Source organism: Erpetoichthys calabaricus, chromosome 11 (assembly GCF_900747795.2).
Source record: "Erpetoichthys calabaricus chromosome 11, fErpCal1.3, whole genome shotgun sequence".
Classification (NCBI taxonomy): Eukaryota; Metazoa; Chordata; class Cladistia; order Polypteriformes; family Polypteridae; genus Erpetoichthys; species Erpetoichthys calabaricus.
The window spans coordinates 154060484-154087146 of record NC_041404.2 but is presented as its reverse complement, the minus strand read 5'-3'; the positions used below and the strand labels follow the sequence as shown (position 1 = coordinate 154087146).

Below are 26663 nucleotides of genomic sequence, written 5' to 3'. Positions count from 1 at the left end.
ACAGAATACGAGACTGGTTTGCATTCTTTTATGAGAAAATGCTGACCTCTGGATACTAACAGAACACCCTGTGATATTATAAATCAATGTGATAGTTTCTGAATTCTTGCTTAAAACTATAAGAAACATGTCACTTATGGATTAATAAAGATTTATTAATCTAAATCAGACAAAATCTAATGAAGTTATTAAAGCTATAAGAATGTCATTTCTTTGTAACTAAAGTACTGAACTATAGAAACTGCTTTAAACTGGTCTTGTGTGTGAGCTGATAAAAGCATATTTTTAGGAATGTGAGTGCCCTGATGACTCTAAGTTGGTAATAAGCTCTGTACAATCTTGCATGTAATAAATTAGGATGTAACCATAACTTACAGCAATCTATGTATGACCTCAAAATGAACTGCCATGTTTTTCTCTCTTTGGTTAATGAATAAGCTAGGTAATATAAGGGAGAATTTCTTTCTTTTTAGGCAGACTGTCTGTTCTAACCAGTCAGTGGCACTGATCTGGGGGGTTCCAGTCTCTAACTCACCAAGAATAAAGAAATTGCTTTTTATTTTAAATTGGTGTTTGTTTCCCGTTTTTTCCACTTTAGCGTCCACAGGTGTTTCACTCTTGCAATTGCAATTGAAAAAAAACCCTGATGAGACCAATTTGAGTGCAAGTTTTGTGAAACCGTACGCAAATTGAAATAATGCTACTCTCAAATCTTTTTCCTACAGATGTTCTGAATTTTTACGTTTTCCCTGTGCATAGTCTTTGAATCTTAGTTTTACTCTTTATCCTGCTGTGTTCCCGTTGCTTCTGGGATTGGCACCAGCTTCCCAGTGACCCTGCTCTGGATACACAGGAATAGAAACTGGATGGATGGATTGGGGGCGGCACGGTGGTGCAGTGGTAGCGCTGCTGCCTCGCAGTTAGTAGACCCGGGTTCGCTTCCCGGGTCCTCCCTGCGTGGAGTTTGCATGTTCTCCCCGTGTCTGCGTGGGTTTCCTTCAGGCGCTCTGGTTTCCTCCCACAGTCCAAAGACATGCAGGTTAGGTGGATTGGCAATTCTAAATTGGCCCTAGTGTGTGCTTGGTGTGTGGGTGTGTTTGTGTGTGTCCTGCGGTGGGTTGGCACCCTGCCCAGGATTGGTTCCCTACCTTGTGCCCTGTGTTGGCTGGGATTGGCTCCAGCAGACCCCCGTGACCCTGTGTTCGGATTCAGAGGGTTGGAAAATGGATGGATGGATGGATGGATGGATTGGATTCATGGAAATGATATAAGGTAATGCACTTTCCCTTTGCTGCACTATTCTTGTAACTCTGTGTGACCAGCTGGGAAGGATAATATACGAGAATAAATTATAGTGTGCTCTAATTGGTGGGTAGTGCTAGAGGAACTACATTTACATCAATGAAAAATACTTTGTCAGCTTTATAAATGTGAATACTGTTGATGCCATTGTTATACACAACAGGGCAACTAGTCATTTATTTATTTTAGTAGTTGGCATGAATAAAAAGAACAGGTGGTGTTCCTTTTTTACATATTGATATGAAATAACTATATCGTTGAGGTTCCCCCTTGTAGGTATGAAGCACACTGATATACAGAAACTACATTGGTGTATGGCTGCCCCTTCTAAGTATGGGATGTTAATGTGGGGCAAAGTGAAGGTACTCACCAGTACTCCTAAATTAACTACCGGTGTTTATTAGGCAAGAACGGAAAAGTAACAGTGAGCACCGGCCCAATTCAACCACTGATTTATGTGTATACATGAGTTGATCCTTTTATAAAATCGACATATACATTTAAGCACATACCACAGACACATTCATAACACACATGTACATGTCGCTGTATAATTTTATACATAATATATATACATTTTCCATTATTCTAATATTACAGAAATTAACATTAAAAAAAAAGGTTAATAGAAATCACAATTATGTATATTCTAGGCAATCTCTGAATATAAAACACTGCCAGTATGAGCATCTGAATTAATCAATGCATGCATGACATATTTCATAAAATCAAAACCATCATTCTGCATCACATAACCTAAATCTGTGGGCTTCCATTCCATTTTATTGTCTGGGCATAAAAGTAAGTGGTTACAGCTGAGAAATGTCTGGAAGGAGCAGATCCCCCCCATTGCTTTATACCAGACAGGGCTTGCCTTTATTGAAAGTATTGATGCACCTATTGGAGATGCTCTGCACATGCATCACATATTCACCTGCACACGACTCCTTTTGTATGCACATATTGGAAAGAGACACTAAACTTGAATGTGTTTTATTACACTCAGCCACAAACTATCTGCTTATCTTGAACAAGAGGGAAAATAGTCATTAGTTTTTAACACTGGATGGGAGACAAGTTTGTCAAATGTCACAATGAGGCTGGAAACGTAAGTTTTAGACACAAGCTAAATCAGGGCTTGCAAAAACAAAACAAATGAAGAAATACAAGGAGGCTGCACTAAACGCCACATTACTCCTATGCAGTGAACTTGTATATATGCCGATTTATCTTTAAATATATGTATGTAAGCAGGAGTTTATGTCAGGAAGTTGTAATAAAGTTAATTGTTGGATTATTTATGGGAGGAAAAATTTGGTGGGTGGAGTAGAGAGAAAGAAAAGAGAAGTGTTCTTGGGTAGCTCAGTGCTGTATCTCCACTGTTGTATTATAAAATAAATAAAATATAATTGGCAAATAGTCCACAAACTGGGGTGGCCATCTCTATCTGCCTTTCCACACATCGAAGACTCAGTCTGCTACGCTAACGAGGTCGCCTGCAAGCCAAGAAGAACCGACGCTGAATTCTGGTAAGGAGAGTAGCGGACTCTCAACACCCACTCTTACATGTATATATGTATTACATAGAGCCATACTAATAAATCTGAGGACAAACCAACCAACTTCACATTTGCATATCCTCTTACTCTTTCATACACATTCCTATAACATGAAGTATCCACAAATTATTGGAGTTTGCTTATTCAGTTGTGGGGACCCGCAGTCTAACCGAGCTATAAAGGCAGACACTTCATCACTGAGCACACTCACTGTCACATTCACTTGCAAAAATAAAATGAACAAAAAAAAGCAGAAACTTAAGAAATTTGAGGAGGCTACATTAAATGTCACAACACTCATTAACAATAATGATATGCAATAAACTTGTATATGTACATTTATCCCTAAATACACATAACATGCCACACTAACAAACATGATCACAAGCCCACAAACAAATTCATCCCCCTTATTCTTTCTCACACATTCTTCTTCTTCTTTCAGCTGCTCCCGTTAGGGGTTGCCACAGCGGATCATCTTCTTCCATATCTTTCTGTCCTGTGTATCTTGCTCTGTTACACCCATCACCTGCATGTCCTCTCTCACCATATCCATAAACCTTCTCTTGGGCCTTCCTCTTTTTCTCTTGCCTGGCAGCTCTGTCCTTAGCATCCTTTTCCCAATATACCCAGCACCTCTCCTCTGCATATGTCCAAACCAACACAATCTCGCCTTTCTGACTGTCTCCCAACCGTCCAACCTGAGCTGACCCTCTAATGTCCTCATTTCTAATCCTGTCCATCCTTGTCACACCCAATGCAAATCTTAACATCTTTAACTCTGCCACCTCCAGCTCTGTCTCCTGCTTTCTGGTCAGTGCCACCGTCTCCAACCCATATGACATAGCTGGTCTCACTACCATCCTGTAGACCTTCCCTTTCACTCTTGCTGATACCCGTCTGTCACAAATCACTCCTGACAGTCTTCTCCACTCGTTCCACCCTGCCTGCACTCTCGTTTTCACCTCTCTTCCACAATCCCCATTACTCTGTACTGTTGATCCCAAGTATTTAAACTCATCCACCTTCGCCAACTCTTTACGTAAGAAATAATCCACAGATTATTTGAGCCCACTCTTACAGTTGAGGGTTGTGCGGACCTGTAGTCTGTCCGAACACCATCAGGTACAAAAGCAGGAAGTCCATCTCAGAGCACATTCGCTTGGATGAGGTCAGTCAGGAGTTGCCAATGTGCTGAAGCCCCAGCCGGTATGGAGAAAAGGTGCACTGAGTGAGCAGGCTAGGATGGCAATCCAGTGTCCTAGAGCTGCGAGTCAACAGCACTTCCACTAACCACTGCATCTCAGGGATTAAGGACATGACGTACTCTGATGGACTCCGAGAACGAAAACCTGTTTAGTCTAAAGCAGAGGAGACTGCGTGGGGACCTAACCCAGGCCATCAAAATCCTTAGGCATTGATAAGATGAACACATTCTGCTGGATTCACTTTAACAGTGAATCACGTATGCGGGGGCACAAGAAAAAATTACCAGGAAGTTCATTTAGGACTGAAGCCAGGAAGCACTTCTTTACGCCAAGAATTGTGGAAATCTGTAACAAAATACTAAGACATGGAGTTGAAGCAAAAACCTTCAGAACCTATAAGAAGGATCTGCAGGAGATATTAGGACGTCTTAGCTATTAGCTTAACAAGTGACCATGACGTACTAAAAAGTCTCCTCTCATTTGTTAGATGTCTGATGTTTGTTCTTATGTAAAAGGTGCAATCAGTGAGGATGTGACCCCAGTGTCCTGGAGCCAAGAGCCAGCAGCACTGACCACTGCCTAGCATGTTGCATTTCAGCATACATTTCATTGAATAGATCGATGGCAAACATTCCCACACAGGGTGTCAAGAATTTGCAATCCTTTCTTTTAATGAGATGCATCTTGGGAACAAATACATGTAGTAGGCAGCAAACTGAAGTCTGTAGATGCTATTGATAACAATTTTCAAACAACTTTGATAAAAAGAGTATTAGAAAATGAGAAATCCTCTGGGGCATCAAACTGATGAATTAATAATATATTATTCAATTCAGGATCATGAGGTCTGTGGGGCTATCCTGGCAGTGATGGGCACAAAGTAGGCAATAGCTCTGGATATGGCACCAGTCCTTCACAGAGCCCATTCACACTCACAAGAACACAGAGTCCTCGTATTGGGGGAAGAAAACTGGAGTATCTGGTAAAAATGCCGGGAGAATGTAAAAGCCACACATGCTACCCATACTACACTACTGTGCCACCCTCATTATGTGTCATGTGGTACATTGGTTAGTGCTGTTGCCTCACAGATACATCATCTCGGGTTTACTCCATCATTGTTAATGTGCAATTTGTTCATTCATTTTTGTCATGTCTGCAAGGATTTTCCTCCTTTGCCCTAAAAAGATGCGTGTCACGTTAATCAGCAGTTCCAAATTGGACCTTTGTAATAGTCAGCGGGCTTCTCAAAAGGACTGGCACCCCAATGCTGGTCACTCTTCAGCCTCCTGCAACCCTGGACTGGACTTCACAAGTTTCTTATACCATAATGCTAGTGCGTGTACACCTACAAAATATTGTGTGCTAATACAGAAATAAATGTAAAATGTTATGTCGGTATCTACCCTGGAAGTGTACACAGATATATATAAAAAGTGTTGCTGTATATTCGTATTTTCTCATTCTGCCAGTTATATGCATGAAAACATAACCATGTGTTTATAGGCATACAAAGACAGACCATGCATTTACAATTTTTACATTTAGATGTTTAGTAATCACACACATACACACAATAAAGCCTGAGTGGAGCTAAATGCGTGTCTCGGCAGCATCGGATACAAGTCAGAATTCATCTTTAGACACTTAAGTGGCCAACACCTTCATGAGATTTAATATGCACAAACACACCCACAATGTATACATGCATAATATACACACACAGAGCACATCAACATGTATACAAAAATAAAATGTACATGGACACAATTCTCCAAAAAGAACATGTACACACATACACAATTTCATATTTATATGTAAACACACACGCCATAATAAGAGATTACATGTGTGCACAAGCGTGTACAAATATCTAATCCTTGACTCTCTTATGCCACAATAATGGGTGGCTGCACTAGTAAGTTATTCACTGAGACTTCCCACATAAAGAATGATGTAATGGTAGCTGAACTGTGAGCATCAAACAACAAATGGCAGCAAAACTTCAACAAATTCAAATCTACCTGAAATCTAAAGAATGATCTGAAAAGTTATTATTAAGACAACACTGAAGCTAAAGATGAAGATGAACACTCTTTTTTTTTATGTAGCTGACCATTCGTATACAGTAAACTAGACCAGAAGCGTCTCACCATCCATCACCAGCTTTTCCATTTTCATGAATATGACGGAAAACTTCATCTAAAATTTTTCACTTTCCCTTATTTTATTATTATTATTTGGTCAAGAAAGCATTTGAACACGCTGCATTGAAAGCGCCGCTGGCATTTCTCTCACCTCTGTAACACAACATGAGCCACATCAGCTCAAACAGCTGTCCACCAAACTCGCACATGTCCAAGCCCAGCATATCGCCTTGTCTTGGATGGAGTCTCCAAATCCAGAAAGCGAAACACAAAAATCTCACAGGTGAAAAAAAAAAAAAAGTGTCACCCCGACAATAAAATGAAAAATATTTTAAAATTGTATAAAAATGTGTTTTCCTCTGGGGTGAGAAAACAAAATCATGTATGTAATCGTTCTGGTAACATGAAATCCTGAGGCAGAGGTCAGGAAAGGTGGATGTTGTAAAGCCAATGATCTCTCGGTAATCCGCGCCGGACAAGCGCTCCGTCTTAAGCAGCCTCTGCAATGAGATGCTGTAATGGGAAAATTGTATTTCTGTCTGCAGACGATATTGATTTGCCAGCGAGAAACAAACCCCCCGCCTCAGCGCGGTGCAGCCCTCAGCTCCATCATTCATTAGCTGGGAGGCTGCGATGATCTCATCCTTTCTCAGTCACAAACGTGCTGTGCAATACAAAAAAAAAAAAAAAAGAAGAAGAAGAAAGAAGGAGAACATCCCTTTCCTGCCTATGCAGGTGGAATACGTAATGCTTTACAACACGCTCCCTCGCCGCGGCTCCACCCCGGGCTTCCAGAGCCCATGAACGACACCCGCGGGAGACAAAAGGTTCGCAAGAGAGGAGCTTCCTGCCAGGTGAGGATCAAAGAGGTGGCTTTTCACGAGGGGGCATGTGTGTAATCCACGGAGACTGAAGATGCAAAATAAATTAAACCATATTATCACAATACTCATTTTGTATCTGAAAAATTTCGGTCTTACTGCTGCTGCCCCTAAAACTGTGATTTCGACTAATTATTTCCCGATAACGAATGGCCTAATTAAAGTCTTATTACGGTTGATTTAACTATCAAGACCCCTGAACTTTCTACTTTATTGTGTTGAATATGTAACTATAAATTGTTAAACTGTCATTTTTTTTCGCCCTAACAATCTACAGTCGGTAATCCATAATGACAAAATGAAAACCCTGGATCGGAGTGTCAGCTCCTTAACCTCACCAGCCCAGTCAGACTAAGAAATGCGTGGTTAGGCAGGAGGTTATTTGTAGAGAAGAAAAAAAAAAATGGAGACATTAAGCGACCACAAAATGGAAAGTTTAACTGCGCTGTTACAAACTAATTAAAAATAAAAAAAAAAGACTTGGCATTATGCAATGTTTGCTTACTGCCGCATTTGTTCACAGTTTTAACATGTCAGGATATACAGCGAATTTGGAAAATATTCAGACCCCTTCACTATTTGCACACTTTATTGTGTAATTTTGTAAGTGGTGGCTCGGAGGCTAGGGATCTGCACTGGCAATCGGAAGGTTGCCGGTTCGAGTCCCGTAAATGCCAAAAAAGGACTCTGCTCTGTTGGGCCCTTGAGCAAGGCTCTTAACCTGCAATCGCTGAGCGCTTTGAGTAGTGAGAAAAGCGCTATATAAATGCAAAGAATTATTATTAATTTGAAATGGATAAATTCACCCTAAGTCTGCACTGCATAATCCGTACTGACAAAGTGAAAACATGTTTTCAGACAGGTTTGCAGTTTATTAAAAATCTTTCATTCATAGAAGCATTCAGACCCTCAGTTCAGTACTCTGGCAGCAATGCCAGTTTCCAGTCTTCCTGGGTAAGTCACTGCAAGCTTTGCACACCTGGATTTGGGAAAGCAGGAATGGTACTTTCAGGCCCGGTCTTAGGTATTATGGGACCCTAGGCGAAAGGGGGGTCCAGGGGCCCCCTGGAAGGTCTGTGAAATGCGTGAAAATTAGACCAAGGAGTCGATCCGGGGCCCTAGGTGGTTGCCTACTTCGCCTATGCCTAAGGCCGGGCCTGATTGAGACAAATAATGCTGTAGTATATTTAAGTATATATGACAATTGCTCACTTGGACAATTTGTTTTGGGGACCCCCAAGAAGGCGGGGGCCCTAAGCTATAGCTTGTGTAGCTTATACATAAATCCTGCACTGGGTACTTTGGGTACGTCCCATCCTTCCTGGCAAATCCTCTCAAGTTCCGTTAGTCTGGATGGAAAGTTGTCCATAAACTGCCATCTTCTGGTATTTCTACAGATGTTCTATGGGATTAAGTCTGGACTTTACTTGGATCACTCAAGGACAGTTAGAGACTGCAGCATTGTATTGGCTGTATATGCTTCAGGTCAATATCATGATGAAATGTGAACTCCCAGTCTGAGGTGGGGCACTCTGAAGTAGGGCTTTTGTTTAAGGACCTCTCTGTATTTGGATGCATTCATCCCCCACTCATTATCCCTGCTGCAGAGAAGCATGGGCCATGGCATAATGCTGCCACCACCATGCATGGCCATTGGGATGTTAATAGTAAGGTAGTGAGCAGTGCCTGGTCCTTACTAGACACTCTGCTCTCAGAGTCCTTTAAAATGCCATTAGACAAACGTTTTCTCAAGAGTGGCTTCTGTCTATCCACTGTAACATACACTCCTGATTGATGGAGTGCTTCAGAGATGGTAATCCTTTCAACAAGTTCTCCCATCTCAGCAGAGGACTTCTAAAGCTCTATTAAAGTGACCATTGGATTCTTGGTCTAGTCGTTGATCCAGCCCACCAAGCTCAGTTACTCAGTATGACTGGATGGCCAAGTCTAGAAATTGTCCTGGTGATTCTAAACTTCCTCCATTTCACAATTACCAAGACCTCTCCAAGGAACAATCATAGCTTTTGAAATGGTTTTATCCCCTTGCCCCGATCTGTGTCTCACCACAGTTATATCATGGAGGTCTACAGAGAGTTCCTTGGACTTCACAGCTTGGTTTTTGTCCTGACCTACAGTGTGAATTGTGCACCATATATTCTGTAAATAGATTCCAAACAATGCCGAAACAATTCAGTTTACCACAGGTGGATTCATCAAGTTCCAGACACATGTCAAGGATTAAGCAAAGGGTCAGAGCAAAGGGTCTGAATACTTAAATAAATGTGAGATTTCAGTTTTTGATTCTTAATACATTTGCCTACCTTTTTGAAAACATGTTTCACTTTGTCATTGGGTTTAGATTGATGGGAAAAAATGGCAAATGTATCCATTTAAAATTAAATCTAAAGCACAATAAGGAGTGCTGCAGAAAGTGAAGGGGTCTGAATACATTCTGAATCCACTGTATATGTCAAGTCATACCGATTAACCCATGAAGGACAAATAGCTGCTCCAACTAAAGAAGGCTCTAATTTCTCTATTTGTGTATAATGAGCAACATGCGAGGGGTCCAGTGGTCTCCAGAGAAGCAAAGTTGAAATCGGGGTTGACAAAATCTACTAGAAATCTGGTTTCCTCATCTCTGTAAAGATGCATGAAAATGATTACTTCTTTGTGCTACACAATCATGAGTTCTTGCAGGCAGAAGACTCTCTTTTACATAACTTTTCACTCTATTATAAAAAAAAATCTTGGAAGGCTTGGAAGGAGACGAGACGTGATTTTCTCAAAGACACTTTAGCGCCCCGCGAGACAAGGCAGTGAGACAAAATGACAGCTGCTGTACAGCCTTTTAAATGCCCGAAGCACCGCGCGAGATGTAGATCACATGGCACGGCAGCAGGAGCAAGCCAGCAGCTGATTGAGCAAAGAGGAGGTAAAAAAAAAATGTATTTGTTTCCCATTGTATCACCGTTTAAGAGGGGGTTTCGGAGGAGCGACCACATCTCCTTAGCGCGTGTTCAGCCCCCCTCTTCAGTGTTACAACAGTGTTGTATTAAAATTGGCCCTCCCTTATGCTAATCAATCATTTCGCTTTGAAAAATACCTCACAAAACAGTTCAGAAAAGGGTTGATGAATTAAGCAGCAACCAACACACCCCATTTTCTAGTGGACAAAATTCAGAAATGAGACTCAAACTGGTAAACTGCCCAGACCCCTCCATTAGACCATCATTGACCTACTGAAGCAAAAGCCTCAAAAAGGTCAAACCGCTGTAAACTGTGGAATTCCTCCAATTTCACCCAAAAGCTGTCATTTTTAGAGAGTTCAGACTTGCCTGTAATTTTAATTCACTCACTTTATCAGCTGTCTTAATTTCCAAGACATTGTTCCAGACATTCACTTTCAAAAATGTTCACAAACAAACTAGCAAGAAATTCTGTGGAAATACACTGGAAATGAGAACCAATTATTTGATCGAAATTTTGATACAGAAATTAACTTTATAAAAACAAAGAAAAAATCTAACTATAAAATATATGCAGTGCTGCCGGACTGGCTAATGGATTCAGCATCCTAGATTTTAATCCTTGCTCTGGTTTCTGTTTGTATGGAAAGTTTCCTGCACCTGAATGGTGTTTTCTCCCAATACTTTTCCCCTTCACATACCAGTGATGTGGGTAACCAATTAATTAGTAACTAGTTGTGCCACCTTCCTACGTACTTAACGTAGACTTCAGTGATAACATTTGCAGAAGTAATGTGCAATGCATAGATCTCAATTATATGCAACTTGGTATGGGATTCGTAAAAACAGTATTAGTTTCTGATGTGCCATCTGTTGGAATGAGAGGCATAGCAAATAGATGGACACACTTATTCTTTTATTAGGGTGGGTTTTAAGTTGACCTCATGTACTTTAGATACCCTTTATAAGTTGGACCAGCGATAGCTTGGAGCCCTGGACAGGTTTGGTCCCTACCTTGTGTTCACTGCTGTTGCAATTAAGCTGGTTTGGGAATGTCACAGTATGTTATGGAAATCCAATCAGTGACCAATTTATTTGATTCACCGACCTACTTGTGAATTGGTTTGCCCTTTTTGCCTTCAGAATTTGGATTAAACAAGGCGAAAGAGAGGTTGCCTTTCCAGTACACGTCATACTTGTAGCATTTTAAGTATATACAGTACTACATGTCTAGTACTTGGCTTTAGTTTCCACAAATGCTTGACTAGATTTAAGATCTAGATGTCTGAGAGGTCACTGCTTTACAATAAATGCACTGCCCTGCCTTCTTGAATTATTTCAGGACTTTGTAGCTTTGAGTATTAACCTGTTGAAAAATCCCACTAACTGACAGAAAAGGCTACTGCCATGGAAGAACCTACGTAATCAGCAAAAATATTCAAATATTCTGTAATATTTAACTGTGGTTCTGCTCTAGGACTTTTCTATAAATTACTTTACTGTCAGACATTTAAAATCGTTGCATTTCCATTATGTCAGGTCTCAAATTTGCAAGTCTAACTGTGTAACTTTGGTTTTTAAACCTCTATACATTCTTGTGGTTAGATCTCAAACCAATTTTAAAATAATCCTTTTAACATATAAAGAAAGAAATATCTCCATTCTGCCTTACTTTGCAGATCCTATAAATGCTCATACAGGGGAGTGCCTGCTGTGATCACATTATTCAGGTTAATTTGACAAAAAGTGTAAAAACCAGAACAGTTAGTTCTAGGAAGTTAGAATTTCTCCAAAAGGGAAGGATAAACCATAAAAATCTCCCCCAAAAGTGAACGCTTAGATTTATTTATAACAAGGGCATTAAAAAAAAAAAAAAATCTACATGAATTACCTAAGCTATAAACAAATGTCTAACCTGGAGGACATTTCCAGCAATGCATGTACAGTAGGTGAACAGCTATGCTATATATACCTGTATTTTTGGTCATTTTAATGTGTGTAGAAATCCTAAAATTGTGAAAATACTCGTGTGGATGAAGATTCATTCTCTTTTAAAAACTCTATTTTAAATGAAAACATAGTAGTGTATATCTGAATCTTTGTATGTATTATACAGTACATACATATACACACACACACACCCATCCATCCATCCATCCTCTTCTTCTTTCGGCTGCTCCTATTAGGGATTGCTACAGCGGATCATCTTCTTCCATATCGTTCTGTCCTCTGCATCTTGTTCTGTTACACCCATCACCTGCATATCCTCTCTCACCACATCCATAAACCTTCTCTTAGGCCTTCCTCTTTTCCTTTTCCCTGGCAGCTCTATCCTTAGCATCCTTCTCCCAATATACTCAGCATCTCTCCTCTGCACATGTCCAAACCAACACAATCTCATCTCTCTGACTTTGTCTCTCAAATGTCCAACCTGAGCTGACCCTGTGATGTTCTAATCCTGTCCATCCTCATCACACCCAGTGCAAATCTTAGCATCTTTAACTCTGCTACCTCCAGCTCCGTCTCCTGCTTTCTGGTCAGTGCCACCGTCTCCAACCCATATAACATAGCTGGTCTCCCTACCGTCCTGTAGACCTTCCCTTTCACTTTTGCTAATATCCATCTGTCATAAATTACTCCTGGCACTCTTCTCCACCCATTCCACCCTGTATATATACACACACATACATACACACGCATTATATATACTGTATACATAGATACATACACACATACATATATATACATATATGCACACACATATATACATACATATTTTTTTCATTCATACTGTATATGATGGGTGCCTGGAGCCCATCCCAGAAGCACCGAGTGCAATAAAGGACCCAGTCCTGGAGAGGACACCAGGCCATCGCCTGGCACACCCATACTGACCAATTTAGCCCATTGAATTCACCAACATATCTCAAAGAAAGCCACAGTTGCTCTTCTCCCCCCTTTCCTTCAGAAACAGTGTTAAGCAGAAGTTACAGATACATTAAAAGTACATGCAGAGATAACATATTTGTAAAATGTAATTTTTTTAAGAAAAAACTTCTTGCAAGATGCAGAATCTGTTGCCCAGATTGTTTCTTCATGGTGGACAGAATTTCTTACACAGCACATCAGAGTTTGAGCTCTGGGCTCCTTACCTGGCATGTGGGGGTGTTACTGACTTCGGATTCAGGTTTCTTATTTTTTGTTTTTTTTTTTTTCCTGCTGTATTGCACCATGAGCCAAATATCTAAGAGCGGCAGACGTTAAAGCAGCCTTTGTTTTTATTGCAATATTGCTTTTTGTTCCAGCAGGCTACACTCCAATATTTCCTTTTAAAGGCATTAAAAATGAGCTCTTAGAAAGTGTGAATATTGAATTTGGGCTTGTCTGATCAATGCACCAAAAAGAAAAAAGAAAATCAAGTGAAACTCTGAGAGGAGTTCAAATGCATTTCAGACCAATGATGGAAGTGCCTCATTGGTGTTAAGGGTTAGTAAAAATATCTGCCAAAGGTGTTCAATAGTTTCAGTGGTTACTCCAAGGTGACCGTATTAAAAGGTCATATAACAAGAAAAAAAGACGGCGTGGTGGCACACCCTTTAGAGTTTCTGCATTGTCTATGTGCATCTGTGCTTTTTTCTAAGTTCCTCACACCTCCTAAAACATGCAGTTTAGGGTAATTGTCGCAGTGTAACTGAATATGAGTGTGCCCTGTGATAGATTAGCACTCTGATCAATGCTGGTTCCTGTCTTACAAGTGATGCTGTTGGGTGATCCTGCAGCTCTGGACAGGAGTTAGGAAAGCTGGATGATGGAAGAATGGATGGAATTGAAAAAGCACAGTAGTTATAAAAATACAAAATCTACAGAGAAAAACCAATGGCTCTGGTTTGACACACTATCATGTTCATGTATACCTAATCCATCATCATCTTCTACATCCTCTTATTTTCAAAGCCTAAACCAGCAGCAATGGATACCATGCAGGAACCCACCCTGGTGGAGTCATCAGTAGTCTCAGAGGCAGAACAAACAAGAAGTGGTCAAGTAAACAAAGAAGGAAGATGGGCAGAATACTATCAACATATTGATGACCTCTGCATCTGTGTGTGTCACATGCTGCCAATGCTGGTGCCTCAGACAGACAGGTCAGTAACTGGAAAGCACATCTTGCCCAATAATCTGCATGCCGCAATTAGAAGGACAGTGGCAGATTGGGGATGGAGGAGTGGGGGAGTTATCTGAAAATTAACCCCCACCAGCCCAAATGCTGGCTCCCCCTGCCTCGTCTCTGACAGCCAAACCCATGACGGTCCAAAATGAATGAAGGACATTCTCCCTTAAAAAGGCAATGCAGCATCCAGCACCAAATAAGCTTATGATTATCAGCACTTATCATCACTACATAATTGCAACGCTTTTCAAGACGAGTCAGATTTCTAGATGGTATATCGATTGATGCAGGACTGCCAAGTCACAGCTGGCAGTCTAAGTAGGCAGTTTACTCCTCATGTCTGCCATGAGTCATGCAAAACATACCTGAGACAACATTGTCCAGATTTCCATTCAGTCATTTTCAGTCATATCCACTCACAATGGTGGGATCTCCCTTTTACATAATTTTAAGACACATTACAACAGCAATTTGGCATTCAAATACTAATAATTCCTCCTACCTCTCAAACTCTTGTATTAGCCTCCAACAATTCACCAGCGATGAGAAATGAAATATACAGCACTGGTCTCTATAGCAACTACAGCACTGTACTGGCAGCCCTGCTTACATTTTAATTCTACATATTTACGCGGACTACAGGCAGTGGGGGCTTTACCGGCAGTTCTCATTAGAATTTGGCATCTTTACTGGGACGGCTACTGTCAGTAAATGTTATATAGCACCTTTACACTGCAGGCCTTTCATATAGCTCTGTGGTTGTGTAATAGGATGACAATGCCAAATAAAAAGACGAGAACTGAGTCAGGTCCATGTGCATTGAAAACTAAGCACTAAACTAAGGCACTATACTGCTAGTAATGACTGGAATGAAAAGTAAGTATTAAATGTAGCCAGATATATCTGCATAAAAATATTAACTGTCTTGTTAAGATGATATTTATCGATTTTGCTGTGGCTTTTAATAACATCATTCCATGTAAGCTGATCCCAAAGCACTCTGACCGGAGTATCAGCATCTCCCTCTGAAAATGGATTCTGGACTTTCTTAGGCTATGTCCACACTACTACGTTTTTGTTTAAAAATTACTCTCCATTTTCATCTTTCATCCACAATGGTCAAAAATGGACATTCAGGTAAATGCTGTCCAGAGCTGTATAGTTCTGAAAATGGCAGCTCAGTGTTGCATTGTGGGTGGGTGAAAACGGAGAGCTTTTTAAATGCAGACTCTAATCGCCTTCTGATTGGTTTGTGCTTATTGCGTGTTCTTTTCCCTGCTCATTACATTTTCTCTGCCTCTTTGCTCATCTTATATTTGTGTGTTATTCTCAATAGTGACTTCAATTCATTGTCAGTCCAAACAAAATGTTTTATTTTTGTTTTTCTACATGTGTCAATGAAAGCTGCAAATGGTCAACTAGCATGGAGGACACTTCCACTTCCTGTTTCCGTTGATACGCACATGCCCAGTGTAGGCAAACATATACAGTATAGAGTCCTTGGACCCGTTGTCATATCCTATGCTGGTGCAGTGGGTCCTGGGTTCCTCCTGGTGCACGACAATGCCCGGCCTCATGTGGCGAGAGTATGCAGGCAGTTCCTGGAGGATGAAGGAATGGATACCATTGACTGGCCCCCCACGCTCACTTGCCTGACCTCAATCCAATAGAACACCTCAGGGACATTATGTTTCAGCCCATTCAACGCCTCCAGGTTGCACCTCAGACTCTCCAGGTGCTCCGTGATGCCCTGGTCCACATCTAAGGAGGAGATCCCGGAGGACACCATCCATCGTCTCATTAGGAGCAGGGCCCCCTCGATGTTGTCAGGCATGTATATAAGCACGTGGGGGCCATATAAACTACTGAGTACAATTTGGAGTTGCTGCAAAGAAATTTTGGCAAAATGGACTCGCCTGCCGCATCATTTTTTCACTTTGATTTTCGGGGCGTCTATGAATTCAGCCCTCTATAGGGTGATAATTGTCACTTCCAGCAAACGATGTGGCATCCTTTCATTCCTAACACATTACCCAGTCCATATCAGTAGAGATAGCCGGCAGGATTTTTTTCCCCCCGCCTTTGAGATCTCGTCTTAAGATTTTCTTTCAAATATACATATATAATACAGTGGAACCTCGGTTTGTGAGCATAATTCGTTCCGGAAATGTGCTCGCAGTCCAAAGCACTCGTATATCAAAGTGAATTTCCCCATAAGAAATAATGGAAACTCAGATGATTTGTTCCACAACCCAAAACTATCCATATAAAAATGATTAATACAAAATATAAAGTAAAAATACATAAAACAAATTAACCTGCACTTTACCTTTGAAAAGAATCATGGCTGGTGTGAGTGAGTTTCTAAACTCTTGTGGGATTGCACCCAACGGGACGACACGCGGACGAGCAATCGCAGTCTCCCAGCGCTGTAGCAGTTCGCCGTAAAAGCGAATCCGAAAAGATCGCAGACATGCTATAAGCGCCTGCCGTCGATGGGTGATACAAGGAACATTATAAATGTGCAGGGCCCTGCCTGACTGCTGTGTCTGTGTATAGGAGAGCGGCAGATCCTGCTACAATAACTAACCGTGCTGTTGCTGTTTCAAGCTGAATAAAGCTGGTGTTGCTAAAGTACTGAGACTCAGCTTCGTGTTTTAGGGTGCAAGACAAGGACTCGCATGTCACAGCACACACGCGTACGTGAGCACACAAACATACACACGCGTGCGCACACACAGTCACAATGCTAATGCTGCAGTAAACAGTATACGCTCGTACGGATGTTGACTATATGAGTGAGGCATGCCGACTCAGACGGAGAATAGGAGACGATTGCCCACAATCCAACAGCGAGAGGAGAGAAGACCCATCGGCTCAGTTGTGATCACATGACGCTCAGCAGACAAAGCGTATACATACTACTCGTACTGCAAGACCTCGCTCGTTTATCAAGTCAAAATTTATTAAAATTTTTTGCTCGTCTTGCAAAACACTTGTAAACCAAGTTACTTGCAAACCGAGGTTCCACTGTATATGTATATATACATACATACACACACACACAGTACTAATAAGCACTGATACACACTCCAAATGGGAGTTAAGCCCAACAATGAGCACGATTCTTTTAAACAAAAAATTCTTCACAGCAGTTCTCCTAGCAAAATCACGTTTTGCTCATAAAGCTGTGGAAAAATGCCCTGTAAAAATGACATTCACTCAACTGAACAGGCTATTCCACTCTCGCAATGTTCCTGATCATTGTCCAGTGTCACATGTGGTGTCCCTTTCCGTCCTTCAGTTATCTGCGAGGCTGTACATACAATGCCCTGGGAGACCCCACCAGCCTTCTCAAGCTTGTAAGGAGTAAAGAGAAAGTTCCAGGGATTCCTGGAATGAAGAGCTCAGCACACTTGTGACCATCCTACGGTCAATCACCTGTCCAGCCCCGCTCATCTATAGTGCGAAAATGCTGGCTACTACAATATGTATGTACTGTCCTGCTAATGTTCATTTTGAAACTCTTGATTCATATCTAAATATGCTTCGCGTGAAATGGAAGTTTTATAATCGAAAATACAAATAAAGAAAGGAAAACTCCACTACCTTCAACTCCTTGGCAATGACTAACTGAAATAAAACATCATTAACAAACAGGGCCAAGTTACTCAGAACGTTAAGTCTGAATGAATGCACTCCATTATGCAAAGGCACATGAAAAATGACATTTCTGGATTCTCGCCACCATTAAAGGTTCATGCTGAACTGACGTTTTCTCTTTTCAGTAAACAAAGCTTCAGGTTTGTGTCAAAGATCGAGAGGAGTAAGAGCAACAAAATGCAAGTAAGCCATTTGCCTTCTCCTGCTTTGTTACCACTCAATCATCTCAGACAAGGACAATGAAATAAAAAGGGGAAGCATGAAGTCAGAGTTTGATTGAAAGAAGCACTCCTTCATTTGCACATTTCTATACAGCATCTTTGAAAGGACATGTCATCACCTGCCAAATCTTACAAAGAGATCACAGCTCTAAATAAAATGATAAATAAACCTTTAGGCTACAGATCAAGACACTGCGCTAAAAAGGTGGAAAGCATGGATATAAAATGCACTAAAATAAGCACATAAAAAATACACAACAAGAGCAAAAAGGTAAAAACCAATACTCACATGATAAGAGCAAGGACAGAAGTTATAAATTTATCAAAGAGCCACCAGAAATTTCTGTTTTTATGACAGAGTGTAGTGTGGACCAGCGCTACCATTAAGGCGAATTAGGCATTTGCTTAGGGCGCAGATCACAAGGTGGGGAAAGACCCAGCCACACGGGTTAGCTACCAAACAGTTGGTTGGCACACCAATAAGATTGCCCTAGGGCACAAAATAACCTAGCACCGGCACGGAGTGTAGTATGAAACACCTAAAGCAAGAATTGCAAGCTACATATGGCAGGCCGGGGGCTTTGTGTCTGCAAGGACAGGAAACATCACCAAGAGCAAAAGGCAGAGAAGTCAATAGGCGTGGAAAATATAAAAACATTTTAGTGTTGCTTATGTAGAGCGACGGGTTACATACATTTAGTCAGAATGAGAAACAAAAAGATGAAAGCATTGTGAAGGTCCGCTCCCACCCCTCCCACGGTCTCTTCTTCTTACTTCTATCTAGCAGAAGGTACTGTAGCTTCTGAAACAGTTTTGCCAGGTTCTACGACAACTTCTGCCTCTTGGCTGTCTGGACTAGAGTCGTCAGGTCCTGAAAAATGTATAGCCCAAGGACAGCTTAACAATAGCGAATATGACCCCCCCCCCCCAAAAAACAAAAAATACCCCAATACCTGAGGTAGACAAAAGAAAACACCAGAAGGCAGAGAGAGGGTTAGGTACATGCAATCAAAGCTTGGGAGTTGTCCCTTCAGTTTTATTTGAGAATGACAGAATCAATACATACCATCGCATAACAGGGGATTTGGGGGTACTCTTGTTGAACAATGGAGAGAGAGGTTAGGAGTACACACTAAAACAGCACATTGCTGCACCCACCACATGACGAACCACCTCAGGATCCCAGATTAGGACCCGAGTGCAGCCATGCAATGGGTGACACCTCAGCACCACACACGTTCACATGGGATGGAGGTGTGAGGTTTTTTTATGGTGGCTGGAGTGCCAATTCTGCCACCAACCCCCAGGTTTTTCCTTGCAGGTTGGAGGGCCTACATGCAGGGCTGGATGCAGATTAACATCATAGCCAGGACGGAGCAATTGCAAGTTAAGGGCCTTGCTCAAGGGCCCAACAAAGTAGTGTCACTTTTGGCATTTACGAGATTAGAACCAGCAACCTTCCAATTACCAGTGCAAATCCCTAGCCTCAGAGCCACCACTCCACCCGCTTCACGTTGTTTTTAATAAAAACAAGTCCAAAGAACTGCCACCTACAAAAGCCTTTTTTTTCATGTACAACAATTAAAAATATCCTAATTAGGTGAGAAAACCTCTGACCTGGCAACACTGGTCTGGACTCTCAACTCTGTGCTACCCACCTGTCCCCGGATGTGCTTCTAGTAGCTTACTTACAGTTAGGTCCATAAATATTTGGACAGAGACAACTTTTTTCTAATTTTGGTTCTGTACATTGCCACAATTAATTTTAAATGAAACAACTCAGATGCAGTTGAAGTTCAGACTTTCAGCTTTAATTCAGTGGGGTGAACAAAATAATTGCATAAAAATGTGAGGCAACTAAAGCATTTTGTTTAAACACAATCCCTTCATTTCAGGGGCTCAAAAGTAATTTGACAATTGACTCAAAGGCTATTTCATGGGCAGGTGTGGGCAAGTCTGTCGTTATGTCATTATCAATTAAGCAGATAAAAGGCCTGGAGTTGATTTGAGGTGTGGTGCTTGCATGTGGAAGATTTTGCTGTGAACAGACAACATGCGGTCAAAGGAGCTCTCCATGCAGGTGAAAGAAGCCATCCTTAAGCTGCGAAAACAGAAAAAAAACCATCGGAGAAATTGCTGCAATACAGTAATCCCTCCTCCATCACGGGGGTTGCGTTCCAGAGCCACCCGCGAAATAAGAAAATCCGCGAAGTAGAAACCATATGTTTATATGGTTATTTTTATATTGTCATGCTTGGGTCACAGATTTGCGTAGAAACACAGGAGGTTGTAGAGACCAGGAACGTTATTCAAACACTGCAAACAAACATTTGTCTTTTTTTCAAAAGTTTAAACTGTGCTCCATGACAAGACAGAGATCACAGTTCCGTCTCACAATTAAAAGAATGCAAACATATCTTCCTTTTCAAAGGAGTGCGTGTCAGGAGCAGATCATGTCATAGAGATAGAGAAAAGCAAACAAATCAATAGGGCTGTTTGGCTTTTAAGTATGCGAAGCACCCGTGGCACAAAGCTGTTGAAGGCGGCAGCTCACACCCCCTCCGTCAGGAGCAGACAAAGAGAGAGAGAGAGAGAGAGAGAGACAGAGTTTGTTTTTCAAGCAAAAATCAATACGTGCCCTTCGAGCTTTTAAAGTATGCGAAGCACCGTGCAGCATGTCGTTTCAGGAAGCAGCTGCACAAAAGATAGCAACGTGAAGATAATCTTTCAGCATTTTTAGACAAGCGTCCGTATCGTCTAGGTGTGCGAACAGCCCCCCTGCTCAATCCCCCTACGTCAGGATCAGAGAAAGTCAGCGCAAGAGAAAGAGAAAAGTAAGCTGGGTAGCTTCTCAGCCATCTGCCAATAGCGTCCCTTGTATGAAATCAAATGGGCAAACCAACTGAGGAAGCATGTACCAGAAACTAAAAGACCCATTGTCCGCAGAAACCCGCGAAGCAGCGAAAAATCCGCGATATATATTTAAATATGCTTACATATAAAATTCGCGATGGAGTGAAGCCGCGAAAGGCGAAGCGCGATATAGCGAGGGATTACTGTATTACGAGTGGCAAAATCTACAGTTTGGTACATCCTGAGAAAGAAAGCAAGCACTGGTGAACTCAGCAACGCAAAAAGACCTGGACGTCCATGGAAGACAACAGTGGTGGATGATCGCAGAATCATTTCCGTGGTGAAGAGAAACCCCTTCACAACAGCCAACCAAGTGAACAACACTCTCCAGGGGGTAGGCATATCAATATCCAAGTCTACCATAAAGAGAAGACTACATGAAAGTAAATACAGAGGGTGCACTGCAAGGTGCAAGCCACTCATAAGCCTCAAGAATAGAAAGGCTAGATTGGACTTTGCTAAAGAACATCTAAAAAAGGCAGCACAGTTCTGGAAAAACATTATTTGGACAGATGAAACCAAGATCAACCTCTACCAGAATGATGGCAAGAAAAAAGTATGGAGAAGGCGTGGAACAGCTCATTATCCAAAGCATACCACATCATCTGTAAAACATGGTGGAGGGAGGCAGTGTGATGGCTTGGGTGTGCATGGCTGCCAGTGGCACTGGGACACTCGTGTTTATTGATGATGTGACACAGGACAGAAGCAACCGAATGAATTCTGAGGTGTTCAGAGACATACTGTCTGCTCAGATCCAGCTAAATGCAGTCAAATTGATTGGGCGACGTTTCATGATACAGATGGACAATGACCCAAAACATACAGCCAAAGCAAACCAGGAGTTTATTAAAGCAAAGAAGTGGAAAATTCTTGAATGTCCAAGTCAGTCACCTGATCTTAACCCAACTGAGCAGGCATTTCACTTGTTGAAGACTAAACTTCAGACAGAAAGGCCCACAAACAAACAGCAACTGAAAGCCGCTGCAGTAAAGGCCTGGCAGAGCATTAAAAAGGAGGAAACCCAGCATCTGGTGATGTCCAGGAGTTCAGGACTTCAGGCTGTCATTGCCAACAAAGAGTTTTTAACCAAGTATTAGAAATTAACATTTCCAGTTATTTAATTTGTCCAATTACTTTTGAGCCCCTGAAATGAAGGGATTGTGTTTAAACAAAAGGCTTTAGTTGCCTCACATTTTTATGCAATCGTTTTGTTCACCCCACTGAATTAAAGCTGAAAGTTTGCACTTCAACTGCATCGGAGTTGTTTTATTTAAAATTCATTGTGGTAATGTACAGAACCAAAATTAGAAAAAAGTTGTCTCTGTCCAAATATTTATGGACCTAACTGTATATGCAGTACATTTGTTACTACTGTTGTTAATTCAGTTGTAGTAGATGTTAATATGTATGTATTACTATCCATTTCAAATTATTTCTATCTACTGTTCAATATTTATTAGTCTGTTAATAGTATAGTACAGTTCTTTACCTCTCTTGCTCTTGTCCTGCGTTTCTGTATATGTTGTACCGCGGTCCTGGGGAACTTTATTACCTGCCACTGTATATTGCAATATGGTGTATGGGTGGTTCGGCAATAAAGCCACTTCATTTGACTTGAATTGGCCTATGCTGCCCTTATTCAGGGTGCCAATAAGAAATTTAAATGATTGACTTCATGAGGCAGAAGAACGAAATAAGCAAGAACTGCTTCCTCAAATATTTGAAATATTAAAACGTGGGTTTCAATTTAAAAGTTTCAAGTCCAAATATTCTCATTTGTAGTAGACATTTGTCATTTTAACCTTCTGGGAGTGGTTGTTAGTGGGCTGGGACCACTGGTAAAGAATCAAATGTCAAAAAAACATATATATTCATGATCAGCAACCTCAAAACAGCATAAAATGACACACCACATGCCTAAACGTGTGTAACTTTGATCCTTCCTGTGCGTCTGTTGATGTGGCATGCACAACTTCAAATCCTTCTAAGCATTTTTGCTGAAGACACCTTCTGGTTTACTCTATCATACGAGTGTAATTTCCTGCACAAAATATGGTCCAAAAATGGACACAAAATGAGCTTTTCTGGGGGTCAAGGACAAACACAGAAATCTGAAAAAGCTCAATATCTTGCATAACTACATTGAATGGCATATCATTATGGGGGGGGGGGGGGGTGCTCTCTTAGAGGTGAATCAGGAGGGGAGAGAGAGAGGCTGGGAGCATGCACTGATAGCATGTTGTTGCTGCACTCACCACACGACAAACCACCTGGATGGGGTAGACAGATAAATATCTGGAGTGATTTCAAAGTAATTCTTACAAAACAATATGAAAGGCACAGTCAGCTTGTCTTAGATAATATGTTTCATACCTTAAAAGCATTAAATAAAAAGCACTACAAGACATACAGTTTAAGAAAGGCATATGCTTGTCATATTGTATAGTGCCTTTCATATCCTAGATAAAAAGATAGATGTGAAAGGCAAAAATCAACCTGATTTATGTAGGGCGTTTCATATATTAAACAGATATGAAAGCCAGGGTATGAGGGGAATTAAAACATATATAGATTGATAGGAAATTTAGTTATTTGGCACCACTTATATCTTGCGTAGATAGTGTTTTGTCATTAAATCACCATGTTGCGCATTTTGCACCATAGCAACTTCCGATGGTCAGCTGTAAAAATGTGACATCTGGATAGCAAAGACCCTCAGAAATAGTTCCTTTTGAGCAGGAGCGGACTGGATCTCAAAACCGGCCTGGGCATCCATCAACAAGTGATATGACAAGGTCGACCCACTCTGCCCATTATTCATTCAAGATTCTTTAAATAAGATTCTTTATTTTATTTGTCACATGCATAGTTATACAGGACAACATGCAGTGAAATGCATCCTGATCCGCTTATCAAAACTGTTCAAAGTTAGAAGAATCAGTGAGATTAACAAAAAAGTCCTAGATTGAAAGATAACAGTACAATAGAACATAATTAATAAGTAAAATTAAGTGAATAAAGTAGAATTAAGTGTTAAGGTGCAATAGTGCAGTGATTATTGTGCAAAACCAAAGTCAGACAGGCACATAGTTAAATGACAGGCCAATTCCAAAACAAGGTAAGGGTAGACGGCATAGTACAACTTACAGTCCAGTCTAAGTATGTGGAGGGTCATGGATGAGATGGCATGTTCTGATTAAACAGTCTTATGACTTGAGGGTAGAAACTCCTTCTGAGTCTCTCTGTCCTGGCCAGGATGCTACAAAACCTTTTGGCCGATTTTAACAGATGAAACAGGCTATTGCTGGGATGAGAGGAGTCTTTGATAATCCTGAGAGCTCTGGTCCTGCATCTTCTGGTGTAAATGTCCTGCAGAGATGGTAGAGCTGACCTGCAGCAGCGTTCTGCGGCACGGATCACTCTCTGTAGGGCTTTACGGTCCTGAACACAGCAGTTTCCAAACCAGGATGTAATGTTCCGTGTCAGGATACTTTCCATAGCGCCAGAGTAGAAAGTCTTTAGAATCCCAGAAGAGACCCCAAACTTCCTAAACTGTCTGAGATGGTAGACTCTCCACTTTGCCCTTTTGGTCTGAACTTGGATGTATTCAGACCATGTCAGGTCCTCAGAGATGTAATTGTAATTACATAGATCATTGTAATTTTCTTTACATTTGTGATGAGTACACGGCTCGCTACTTGCTATGAGCCTAGTATTCAAGGTTAGAATAAAAACCTCACATGATTGAAATGTTTCATTAACTTAACAATAAACTATAAATGTTCTGTCCTAATATGAAAAATTCCTATCCTGTGCTTTGTAACTTTATTTCATCATACTAATAATCACAGCTGAAAACCATTAATTATCGCTCACGCCGACGACCAGAGAACAGTAAAATGCATAATACATAATCTAAACTAATTATTAGTACAGAGGAACTTAAATACTAGATATGAGATAATATAAATTGCAATAATGTATATGCTAACCGAAATGTAGCGGTATCAAAACAGAAATCGGCAATAGGCAGTTTTGACCAAATTTTCCGCTGCAACGTTGTGTACGGACAACTAAAACAACTTGATGACGTAATACGGTATATTATATAGAACTATATAAATCGCAGTACCAGACAGATAATGTTTAGTAGTTCAGAAAATTAATTTTAATCTCAAACAGTAACCAGTACATACAATTTATTTCATGAAGCGGCCGGCCCATTACCAGACCAGAGTCTGCAGCCCACCAGGCATTGCCCAAATGCCCTAATGGCCAGTCCGGCCCTGCTTTACAGGAAATCTTATGTTCAGGCACACAGGGACATCCCGTAAGCACTGCCAGTGGGGTGCTTCCTGGCTATGTCAGCAGAGCACGCTCTCTCTCATTCTGCCCCGACCTTCTGTGCAGCACCACCACTACACTCAGTATGGCATAGTTGGCAGGATTTGCACTGTGGATGGTTGGGATTGTAGTGGGAGTACTGAACAGTAGAAGGTGACCGAACAAGAGAGAAAAACAGCTCGGCTGTTTGCAGTGTTTACACGTCCCTGTGCTCACATACATAAATGGTCTTTTATTACTCTTGCAGTGAAGAAACTGCTTCAGAGGGCCCCCTGTAATGAAGACATCACAAGCTAACCACTGGCAGTTACTGCAGTACTAAAATGTGTGACCTTGAATGGATTGCAGTGTGATTCCACAACAAAAAAGATGGATACATAGAATATGCTTTTCACGTACACCTAGGATATAAAAGACACGCTAGAACGTAAAACTGACCATCTTAGGTTGGTTGTACCTTTCATATCCCCTAAGACAGTGATTCCCAAACTCGATCCTGGGGACCCACAGTGGCTGCAGGTTTTTGTTCCAACCAACTTCCGTTTTTCGTTGGACTCTTGGCCCAATTAAGGGAGTCATTATTTCCCAGGTTCTGTGTTTTGGAGTCAATGTAGAAATTACAAATGAAGTTTGGTAGATTTTTATTTAAATGTAATAAGCAGTTATATGAGGAATATGTCATTTTTTTAAAACAGCATTTTCAACCTAATTTTCATTCTGCTTTTCCAGGTGTTCTGGTTATTTAATTGATTATTTACTAATTAGCGAGTCTGACACTGAAGTCGTTGCTGCTTTCATCGTCCCGGGTGTCTGCTGTGCTGCTTGTTAATTGTCACTGTTAGGGTTAAGGGAGTAAACTACATAGGAAAACAACAAAAGAGAGTTAGGTATTTATATATCTTTAGAAAAAAAATATAAATATTTCTAAATATATTAAAAATGTAAAAACCATACTGTTGTGTTTTTCTGAATGCGGAATAAGAGAAGCGTAAAAAAGACCAGCTAATTAAATGAGATCAGTTGTTATCGATTATTATCATCGATTATGAATCTGGTTGGAACAAAAACTTGCAGCCACAGCAAGTCCCCAGGATCGAGTTTGGGAATCACTGCCCTAAGATATGTAAAAGTGCTATGAGATATGCATTATGTAAAACAGACAGAAGGAGGATTGGTTGCCAGACAGACATGCAGATATATATGAAAGGTGCATATCTTTCAATCACAGAGTCTTCAGCATCACCAACATATCTGTCTATCTGAATACAAAATAGAAAACCCA

The 26663-nt window shown here is 41.0% G+C and overlaps 1 protein-coding gene across 3 annotated transcripts in view; it reads right to left on the bottom strand.

Annotated features, from left to right (window-relative positions):
• Nucleotides 1-26663, bottom strand: part of arhgdig (Rho GDP dissociation inhibitor (GDI) gamma) — a 98361-nt gene that overhangs the window by 43921 nt on the left and 27777 nt on the right. Inside the window, exon 1 of one of the 3 annotated variants that reach the window (XM_028814372.2) lies at nucleotides 6368-6777. The exons of the other annotated variants lie outside the window; for them this stretch is intronic. Coding sequence (XP_028670205.1) covers nucleotides 6368-6440 — 73 coding nt within the window. The 5' untranslated portion in view covers nucleotides 6441-6777. Of the gene's footprint in view, nucleotides 1-6367; nucleotides 6778-26663 lie in introns of those variants that run through there. 3 annotated transcript variants of the gene reach the window in all.